The sequence below is a fragment of the Nicotiana tabacum genome, chromosome 5 (assembly GCF_000715075.1).
Source record: "Nicotiana tabacum cultivar K326 chromosome 5, ASM71507v2, whole genome shotgun sequence".
Classification (NCBI taxonomy): Eukaryota; Viridiplantae; Streptophyta; class Magnoliopsida; order Solanales; family Solanaceae; genus Nicotiana; species Nicotiana tabacum.
In genome coordinates, this window is record NC_134084.1 from 989807 (window position 1) to 1000763 (window position 10957).

At 37.2% G+C, this 10957-nt stretch overlaps 1 protein-coding gene across 1 annotated transcript; it reads left to right on the forward strand.

Annotated features, from left to right (window-relative positions):
- The first annotated feature begins 1163 nt into the window (after positions 1-1163).
- Positions 1164-3033, forward strand: LOC107812403 (photosystem I reaction center subunit N, chloroplastic). The gene is made up of 3 exons (XM_016637496.2): positions 1164-1644; positions 2482-2607; positions 2838-3033. The coding sequence occupies exons 1-3, from the start codon at positions 1354-1356 to the stop codon at positions 2925-2927; spliced, it is 507 nt and encodes a 168-aa protein (XP_016492982.1). The 5' UTR covers positions 1164-1353; the 3' UTR covers positions 2928-3033.
- Positions 3034-10957: the final 7924 nt, after the last annotated feature.

Genomic DNA, 10957 nt, shown 5'->3' on the forward strand with positions numbered 1-10957 from the left:
TTTAGTATCTATTATTTGCTTCTTGATTCAAGAATTGAAACATTTGCTTAATATGTTATTTTAATGAGTTCTTAGCCGTTTATCTATGCCTATTTTTTTTTATTTATGTGTTAAATTGCGCTTCACAGCAAAAAAGTGCGCTTCTCGCTTCGCGCTTCTGTGAAGCGAGGCCTCGTCGTTTTTTTGCGCTAACGCTTTCCAAATACTGGATTGAGCTGTGAGTACACGCGCTCCATGTTACAGAAAAACTTTAAAATTCTTTTTTTCCGCACAAATTCCCTATTTCTTCTTAAAAATTCCCCAGTTTTTTTTCGATGACTACATTGAGAATGCACTAATAATCACCTATCGGTTGAGCAGGCCTTAAAATATGGAGTCGTAAGTCGTATTTAAAGAAATAACTCCAGGTACCCACTCCAAAGGGCTGTTATTTTGAAATTAGCTAGTGCATCCTTAATTTTAATTTTTTAGTTCAAATTTTCAAGACAAAAATATTTTAAGTTGTCCTAAAATTAATATTTTTAATTTAAAATTTCAGTACAAAATAAGCATTGACTAATCTCTATATAGAATCTTTGGGAATGACTATCTATGCACTTGCCCCGTCGTATTTTCAGCAAGCCTTAAAATAAAAGTCATATTTGGTACTAGGGCAGTCAAATTTGGCTCAAGCCCAAATGACCCGTCTAACCCGCCAAACCCGCCTAAAATTGGACTATTTATTGATACGCTCATTTGTTAGACTCAGGCCATTTTGACACAACCCATCTTAACTCATCTAAAGTTGGGCCGATTTTTGTAGAAATAACATCAGGTAGCCACTTTAAAGGGCTGCTATTTAAGAATTAGTCATTGCATCCTAAATTTTAGTTTAAAATTTGCCAGCGTGTCCTGAGTTGTCGTGAAGTTAAGATTTTTACTTTAAAATTTCAGGACAAAATAAGTATTGGCCAATCCGCCTATTTAACACCCCTACTTGGTACCTAAATTTACCTGAAAATATAAAATAAGGCCACTATTGGTGACCCCAACCAGCAAATGAGGAAAAGGAAGAACAATCCCAAACAGATATTCGGATATGGGTGTTGAGTAGGTCCTGCTCTGTCCAGACTACTCATGCTCACCACACAAGAAAGCAATAAGGAAGTAATTATTGGCCAATAGGGAGTGAGGCAATCTCACCTTATCCACACTCCTACCACAACCTTAAATTACACTGACCATTCCACACTATCCATAAACCATAGAGCCAACTGAAACTGATCATAATATAACAAAATCCATCTGGAAACAAACTACTAAAAAAGTGTTTTTAAAATTATTCTCGGATCCAAGATTATAATATATCAAAAAATGGCAGCAATGAACTCAAGTGTATTGGCATGCAGCTATGCAGTGTCAGGCATTGGTGCATCTGAACTCACCTCAAAACATGCCTCTATTGCGTCCCAATCAGTTCAGAAATGGCCAGTTATTAAGGCTCAACAGTCCAAAGTGTTGGATTCAGAAGCCAACAAGAACCAAGCTGGTAGAAGAATCGCTCTTCTTGGCTTAGCTGCTGCCCTTTTCACCGCTGCTTCCTCCAACTCCTCAGCCAATGCTGGTGTCATTGACGATTATCTTGAGAAAAGCAAAGCCAACAAGGTATGTCACTCTATTTAATTACTAGTCCGTTTCATTGTAGCTTTTTTTTTTTTTAAAAAAAAAAAATTTTATTTTACCTTTAAGGATATGGTTTTATAGCCAAAGAAATTTCGAGACATGTTTAATTAATTACAAGTTTCAAAATCTTTCTTTCTTAAAATTCATACACTCTAGTCGAATCCTACATCGACCAAAAACAAGCCTCATACCTCAATGATGCGTTTAAAGTCGTGGGAGTTTAGGCCCAAAGCAGACAATCTACTTTAATATGCGTTTCAAGGATTGTTACACAAATAGCTGGCCAAATTTATTATTATTTTTTATCCGGTATACATAGATCATATATTAATTAAACACAATTATAGACATATTAAAGTAGATGAAGTACATATGTGATACCTATGCGAATCCCAAAAGCGGATCTAGGATTCGAAGGTGGTAGAAGGGCATGAGCGGGTTGCTCAACAAGTGGCCCCATCAGACTTTTGATCGTAAGATTCTAAGCAAAATATATAGCGTTTTCAATATATATACACATATATATTCGGAACTTTTGTCAAAGTTAACAGGGTTCAGTGACCCCTCTAATATATACATAGGTCCGTTTCTGGCGATTCCCATATTAACAAAAAAATAAGTCTTAGACCTTGATAACACATTTGAAAGTCGTGCGGGTCTAAGCCCAAATGTGACAGTACCAATAGTGCGTTGGGCTGTAACAATATATTTCAAGTGAAATTTGAGATCATTTATGTTTCTTTATATTTTTTTAAGTTTTCCCTAATATATGGAATACACTATTTATAAATGACAAGCCTTTGCAATTTGCCAATTTAGGAATTGAATGACAAGAAGAGGTTGGCCACAAGTGGTGCAAATTTCGCAAGAGCATACACAGTTCAGTTTGGCACATGCAAGTTCCCTGAAAATTTCACTGGCTGCCAAGACCTTGCCAAGCAAAAGGTTTGTACCTTCTTACTCCTAATAAAGAAATTAATTTGAAAAATTAATATAAAAAAGGAATTCCATTTAAAGAGGACGAGAATTACACTGAATATTTACCCAACTCGTGGTATAATATTCGAAATATAAAATTTGGATTAATCAGCATTTGAGTTGGTATAATGTTCTGTTTTACCTTTGTGTATGTTTTGATAAATAATGTGCTAATATTTGTATTTTACTAAATTCAGAAAGTGCCATTTATAAGTGACGATTTGGCCTTGGAGTGCGAGGGCAAGGACAAATACAAGTGCGGTTCTAATGTGTTCTGGAAATGGTGAAGCATATGAAGACTTTTTTAGTCTTACCAAAATGTATCTACTTTGACAGTCAGAAGTAATTACCATCCATTTTCATTTTAATCTTTATTAAACTTCCCATTGATTACTTTTCCATCTTACACGTACTATTTCTTCCATTTCAATTTATATAAACTTACTTATTGAATATGAAATTTTTTTATAAAAAAAAGACTTTTGAAATAGGGGTAAAACTACATGTCTTAAAGGGTGGTCAAATGCCCACCATTCGTCGAAAAATTACACTGTGTATATAGGTAAAATAATAAGTTTTAGAGGTATCAGTATTGAATATCCTTTATTGGAGAATTTTTTTTCACTTCTTTCAAGATTGAATACCCTTAAAAAAATTCCTAGCTTCGCTATTTGAAACTTGTATTTTTAATATATGTCACAATATTTGGTGGTTTTTGAAACTTTTTATCTTAAAAACATATTATTATATTTGTGTGGTCATAAACCCTTTCACTAAGAAAAAAAATACCCATCTAGTTCAAGTGATGCCAAGCTAGTTCAAATTAATTGTGAGTTTACCAGGTGTAGGGGTGGCAATTCAGAGGGTTGTGCTGAATTTAAACGGATTAAAATGTGCTAGATCAATAAATATTCGTCCAACATATATACCCGATTTAAAATAGATTGCGTCAAAATGGATTGACAATGAGTCCTAACTCAATTTACCCAAATTAACGCAGTTTTATGTTTTGTAGGACATCAGTAGACATTCTTTTAAATTAACTTATTATTTTAATTACTTGAATTTACTAAATAATACACTTTATAGGATCTAAAGTTAAAATTAATTTGATGAAAAGAATATGACACACCATTGTACTCATTTGCTTTTTGTATTCATAAATTTAGCAACTTGCACTAAATGTAGTCTAATGTTCTTTTAGAATACTTAGAATAACAAGAACAAGAAAACTATTACAAACTAGATACAATTATTATGTTAGCTTTATTGAATATTCTACCGTACAAATTCTAGTCCGGTTGGGGATTGTAATATTGTATGGTTGGAGGCATGGCAAATATGTATAGGACTATTTGTAGTTGCACTTAGGGTTTAATCTTCGTTGAGGCTTTATTACTCATTTAGCCTCTAGAGAAGTTTGGACTAGAGTTAAATGTTTCAATGGTCTCAAATATTTTTTGATTCACCGAATATATGGTATCAATTATATTTTATATAAAATATCAATAAAACTTGATCTAAGGTCAAAAGGTGAACATAAATGTCAAAAATCATATACATAAAACTCCCTTTTTTTGAAACGATGTAAATCTTTTAACTCGCAATTGTTTTCCTACTTAACAATATGGTTTTGCTTAACCATGTAAAAAATTTCTAAATAACGTCAATTCAAAGGACAAGGGATTACAATCGAAATTGTAACATCACGAGTCAAAATGCACTAGCATCTTGATCTTATTTTTACTACACCCCATAAGGAAAAGGGCGTGACGTGAATCATAGCTTCAACCCCGATATGGAGCCTCGTTTCCCCCCAGGGCATAAACATCCATTACTCGATGCCTTATTAATTTAATGATTCATAAACCTTCACTGATGTTACTACTAGGTGATAACACAAGTTCAAATTTTCTATTTCATCATTCGCATTAATTCTTGTTTCGAGAAGTTAAAAGTATCATCAGATGAAGGAGTGTCCACTGCTAGATTGGCATTTATATGGTCACTACAAGCAAACACGACGCATAACTCTTTACTTCACGTAAATGGAGGAGCAGAATCACATCTGGTTGCCAACTCGCATCATGAATCTGGGGCTCGTGAGGAAACACGTAGCACTGTCACTAATTGCAACACCAAAGTATTTCATGTTCGTCGTGATTTGAAGTCTTCCATATACAAAAAACTCCTTATTCCTAAATTATATAAATATTGGATAATAATTTACGAAATGTTATCATCCAAAATTATTTTGTTTCACTCATATTATATGCTCCAAACCTAGTGAACAAATGACCCAAATCGTTGTAAATAGATTTGATATTTTGTTGCTCATCCAAGTCTTAATTAAAAATACTGATTATAATGATACAACAATAACTCAAACATCCAATTTTTATGAACATGCGCTTTGAATACACATGAATTGGGCACTAATTGTGGAGTTCTTGGAAGTGCCTAGACTTCCATCACTCTTAGAAGCTTGGGAGTTGAGCCCATTCAATTAGGGATGGACCCACTATATATGGACTTTCTAAGGCAACTAACTGTGTTCTTCAATCCAACTACGGATGTTGACCATCCTCGTTCGCACATGTGGATGGCTTCTAGAGTTTGCTCAAGGTAGATGATCACGTCCAGTTATGTCTTATAAAAAGGACAAACAGTCGTTGCAAATATAATCCGGGTATTTAGCCCAGAATCAAATCCCACAGGGAATAACCTACCAACTATTTTTGTCAGACTCACTGAATTATCTGTAATCAACTTCCCAGATAGTTTGAATAACACTTGGTGATATTTATACGAACTATGACTGAATAAAATTAAGTAAACTAAAGCCTAACTATGATTGAGTTGTAAAGAAATAAGAGAAGGATCTAAGGTTGTGATTTCCCCTATTGATGGAATCCCTTCCTATCATGTTTCGTAAAGATTTGCCTAATCGTCACTATCGATCATGAGCAGTCTTACTACCGTAAATCTCTCCCGAGTAATTACGAAAATTTACTAGATGCACTCTTCCGAGTTACGCTAGCTGCCTTTTATTATAGCTCACTTAGATCGCACCCAAGGTTTCGTTATCCCTAATCTCACCTTTAAACCCTCGGTTATTGATTCCTTATATACTTTGGGAGTGGTGTTGTTCAACAACTACATAAATATGCACTCTCTCCCGAGTAATATATATTAGATAGGCACAGTTAATTGAGGATCCTATCAATTAACTACAATAAGAACATACTTAAACAAATAGAGATTAAACTAGGCAAACTATATTAACACAACAAGAAGTTCATCCCTCAACAAGTTCCATCAAAACCTTAGACTAAATAATTAGCTACTCATAATCATGTTCATAATTTCCCAAATAATTTGCATAATTAAATTACAAAGCAAAGATGAAGAAATAAAGAATTTGATGCCAATCTCCTCCGGAAATTGCTCCAAATGTTTTCTCCCTTCCAAAATAGCCCCCCTATGTCTAAGATATGTCAAAAGTCCTCAAAATAGAATTTCTATATGTATTTATACCAAGTAGGGTCGGGCCCAGACGAAATACCCTTTCCTGCGCGAAATAGGACTTGGCTCTGTAAAATTTGTACTGCTGCGCCACACCATGCGCCGCATGATGCGGCGCACTAATGGCCTTTATCAACAGCTTCTCATTTTTCTTGTGAGACCCACTTTTGTACTGCTGCGCCGTGCCTTGTGGAGCCCCCATGCGGCGCGGCAATGCAATTTCCTCATAGTGAACTTATTTCGTCCTCTTTTAACATCCAGACTTGGTACACGACCTCCGAACACGATCCCGACTTAATGTATTGGGCTTTTACTCAGACTTCAAAGCTCCGGATTGATTAATTTAGCTCCAAATTAACTCATATGCTCAGGATCACCTCCTGCAAAGCATAAAACACATACTAAGTGTAATTCACTATCATTTGAGCTCAAACATACGTAAAAATGCAGTAATTGGAATGTAATACTATGGCTAAAGCATGAGTTTCTAGCCTAACATCAACACCCTACACTTGGATAATTGTTCGTCCTCGAGCATTTGAATTACACTACACCTAGGGATAACCTTTCATCAAACAACCTCCCTGATACATCATGCCAAGAATAATTAAAGTAGACTGAGCACCTTATCATAACATCTCACCCTCAAGATTCGACTCAAAAGTACCATGCATTAGTCACTCGCCCACTTACTCTAACATAGAGGTCAATGACATTACCTTTTCTTCATGAATCAAGTGCCCTCACACAACAAAAGAGAGTAGTTCCACAGAAAAAATTTAAAAACACTTAGGAACTCAGGATAGAAAGAATTCACTCACTCTCAGAAATAATATTCATATGCCACAAAATATGCACCATAGGCTTGCCCGTAGTATACTACTCTACTAATCGAGCTCATTCAATCTAGGATCAAGTAGGACTTTAATTGGTTGTAATGTAGGCTGCGGGACGGGTAGGATACATTTAGATATAAGAGTGACTACACCTCCCTAAGCACTTTAATACATACATTTTAACATTTACGCCCATACTTATGTCAACCCATAACTCCACCTTCATATCAATATATATTAACTCCCTACGTCTTTAAGCACAATTACGTCAAGAGCCACCACTATCAAAGAATATGTATATATAATTTTTTTCTTTTTTTTTTCTTTACAATACAATCATTTTTTTCTTTTCTTGTGGCTCTTACTTTTTTTTTCAACACCATGCACCTTTCTCCTTATTCCATTAGTTCCACTCAAAAGCCAAACCAACCACCCCACACTTTAACTTTTACAAAGTTCACAACAATTCAAGTGCTCATGAGAGGTGAAAAGGTTCAAATAGATGGTTAATTCAAACAATTGGGTAATGGTTGTAATATGGTTGCCAGAGAAATAGGATTACAGGCTCAAAGTGGTTAACTACGATACATAACAATTAGGCGGGTATAATATATATACAAAGAAATGCCTATATCACTTCCAAGACTGAACAAAACTACTATTTCGCTTTGTAAACACACGGGGCAAGTTCTAGACATCAAATGCAATGCTCTGAATAATAAAAAATCTTACACACACATGACACATAACTCACTCAGGATCGGACTTATCAAGACACTCTATCCAAAGCCGTTAAGCACAGTTATAATCACACAATTTAAGGCACTTATTTAAGAGTCAAGAATTGAGCCTAGGTGTCACAACTAAGGCACTTACCACTCTCAAGGCATATGTAGTTAAGGGAAATTGATCCTTCAAATTAGCTTCCTGACTAAATATTCTTAATTCCTAAAAATAAAAAAGATCTAACTACACCCGGTTCAAGCAAAACCCTTGGAAAAGAACCGCGACACCAAGAAAAACTAAGAAGGAATTGTTACACTACCTAAAAAGAAACTAAAATAAAAGATATATTTTTGGATTTTCATACACACACACATCTCCCTCAAGAAACCAGTCGACGAAATCCATCGTTGGGAAGGGTCGACTAAACACTTAATTACTAGCTATTACAGATCAATAGAATTCAGAATTATAGTTTACATACCACAATATCTATGAAATCAAGAAACAAATCAAACAAAACCAACTAGCAAAAAAAAAAAAATAAGTACAATCAAATAGGAGCACCCCACCCCACACATAAGAGATTGCATTGTCCCCAATGCAAAATAGACAAATCAAGAGTGAAAAGAAGATTACTCCTTGAGGCCCAAGGCCGAATCATAAGCACCCTCGAAGGTGCACAAATACTCCTCATCATCTGAGGGAATGGAGTTCACATCTTCATCGGGTGGCAGCTATCCTCCTCTCGCCAACCCCAACCATTGCTGAGTGATAGTAGAAAGAGGGTGATCTTACTGCAACGGGCTGGTTAAGAGAAACAATTTTTTTTAACATTTGCACAGCCGCGTCGCAGGGTGTGGCGCCCCATGCAGTGCGGTAGTGTTAATTATCATAGGCCATACACTTTTGTCTCTTAGACCCATTTGGCCTGGCACAGCGCATGGCACGGCGCCCCATGCGGTGCAATAGGCCATTTTTCATAGAGTTCACTTTATTTTTAACATTTAGCTTCCGGGTTGCACCCCGACTCTATTATGTACTTATTTTATGTCCAATTCATGCTTGTACCTGCCCAATCAATTCTTATAACTCCTAAATTCTAATAATCCTAAAATACAATTATGGGTTAGTGAGGATAAAAATTGGGTTGCCTCCCAACAATCACCTGATTTAATGTCACGGCACGACGCAAATGAGCACATTTAAGGCTCGCTCGACCTCTGAGGTTTAGTCAGATGGATCACTGACACTTCCTTGGTTTCATCCATACCCACATATGGTTTCAATATTTGCCCGTAAACTCTAAATGTGTGGGAATCTTTCTTTGAGGCAATCTCTATGGCACCTGAAGGGAGCACTTCGACCACCCGAAATGGTCCAGACCATTGTAACTTGAGTTTACCCGGAAATTGCCTTAATCTTGAGTTATAAAGCAACACCATGTCTCCGGGATTGAAATTTCTCTCAACATTGTTCTTGTCGTGCAACCTCTTCATTCTCTCCTTGTATAACCTCGTGCTCTCGAAAGCAAGAAATCAGAACTCATCTAGCTCATGCAATTCTGTGACTCTATTTGTTCCCGCAGCCTCAATGTCCATATTTAGCTGTTCCATTGCCCACCAAGCTCTATGTTCTAGTTCCACTGGCAAGTGACAGGCCTTCCCGATTCTGTAGGCCCAGAGTGCATCATCTAGCTTTTTCTCCCAATCAGTTCTTGTGGCATTCACAGTCTTGGTCAGCACACTCTTTCTTTCTCTATTCGACACTTCGACCTGTGCACTGGTCTGAGGATGATATGGGGTTTCCACCTTGTGGCGCACATAGTACTTTGCTAGGAATTTCTTGAAGGCTCAATTGCAGACGTGAGTGCCTCTGTCACTGATAATAGCTCTTGGGATTCCGAAACGGGTGAATATATTCTTTTTCAAAAACCCCACCACCACCCTTGCATCATTGGTGGAAAGTGCTGCAGCTTCCATCCATTTGGACATGTAATCAACAACAACAAGTATGTACTTATTACCAAAGAAGCTGACGAAGGGGACCACGAAGTCTATCCCCCAAACATTGAACACTTCAACCTCTTGAATTGGGTTCATGGGCATCTCATGGCGACGGGAGATGTTCCCAGTTTGCTGACAGTCATCACAGCCCTTCACCCATTGATGTGCATCCTTAAACATGGTTGGCTAGTAAAACCCGGCTTCTAGAACTTTTGTTGTCGTCCTGACTCCTCCAAAATGTCCGCAATATGCCGATGTGTGACATGCCTACAAAATAGAAGATTGTTCTATCTCGGGGACACACCTTCGGATCATATTGTCAACAAAAATTCTAAACAGATAAGGTTTATCCCAATAATACATGCGACAGTCGCGGTAAAATGTTTTCTTTTGCACAGAGGAAAGGTCATAGGGAACTATACTGCTTGCCAGGTAATTTGCAATGTCTGTATACCATGGCACTTCCTCAAGGCTTGTGGCGAGTAGATGCTCATCTGGAAAGGTTTCCAGAATATCCTCTGCCTCAATTGAGTTTTTCAGCTCCTTCAAGTCGTGATAGATGATCAGCGACCTGGTTTTCCGTGCCCTTACCGTCACGAATCTCCAAGTCAAACTCTTGCAGTAGCAGCACCCAACGAATCAGGCACGGTTTGGACTCCTTCTTTTCAATCAAGTACCTTAGAGCAGCATGATCAATATATACAATTACCTTAGAGCCAATCAGGTATGATCTGAACTTGTCGAATGCGAACACCATAACCAGCATCTCCTTTTCAGTCATAGTGTAGTTCAGCTGAGCTCCACTCAACGTTCTACTGGCGTAGTAAATTGGGTGCATTATCTTGTCTTTCCGCTGTCCTAGCACCGCCCCCACTACATAGTCACTGGCATCACACATGAGTTCGAATGGTTGCTCCCAGTCGGGGGCAACAATGATGGGTGCTATGACTAGCCTCTTTTTCAACTCCTCGAATGCTATCCTGCAATCATCAGAAATCACAAAATGGTGATCTTTTTCTAACAACTTACATAGAGGGTTGGCAATTTTTGAGAAGTCTTTGATGAATCTCCGATAGAAACTGGAATGCCCGAGGAAGCTCCTGATTGCCTTGACTGATATGGGGGTGGCAGCTTTGCTATCACATCAACTTTAGCATGATCTACCTCGATTCCCTTGCTTGATACTAGGTGTCCCAAGACTATACCCTCTTGTACTATGAAATAACA

Excerpts from the sequence above, each read along its gene's own strand:
- LOC107812403 (XM_016637496.2), top strand. The coding sequence starts at position 1,354 with ATGGCAGCAATGAACTCAAGTGTATTGGCATGCAGCTATGCAGTGTCA. Across the intron at positions 1,645-2,481 it reads AGAAAAGCAAAGCCAACAAG|GAATTGAATGACAAGAAGAG; the intron begins GTATGTCACTCT and ends TTGCCAATTTAG. Across the intron at positions 2,608-2,837 it reads AAGACCTTGCCAAGCAAAAG|AAAGTGCCATTTATAAGTGA; the intron begins GTTTGTACCTTC and ends TACTAAATTCAG.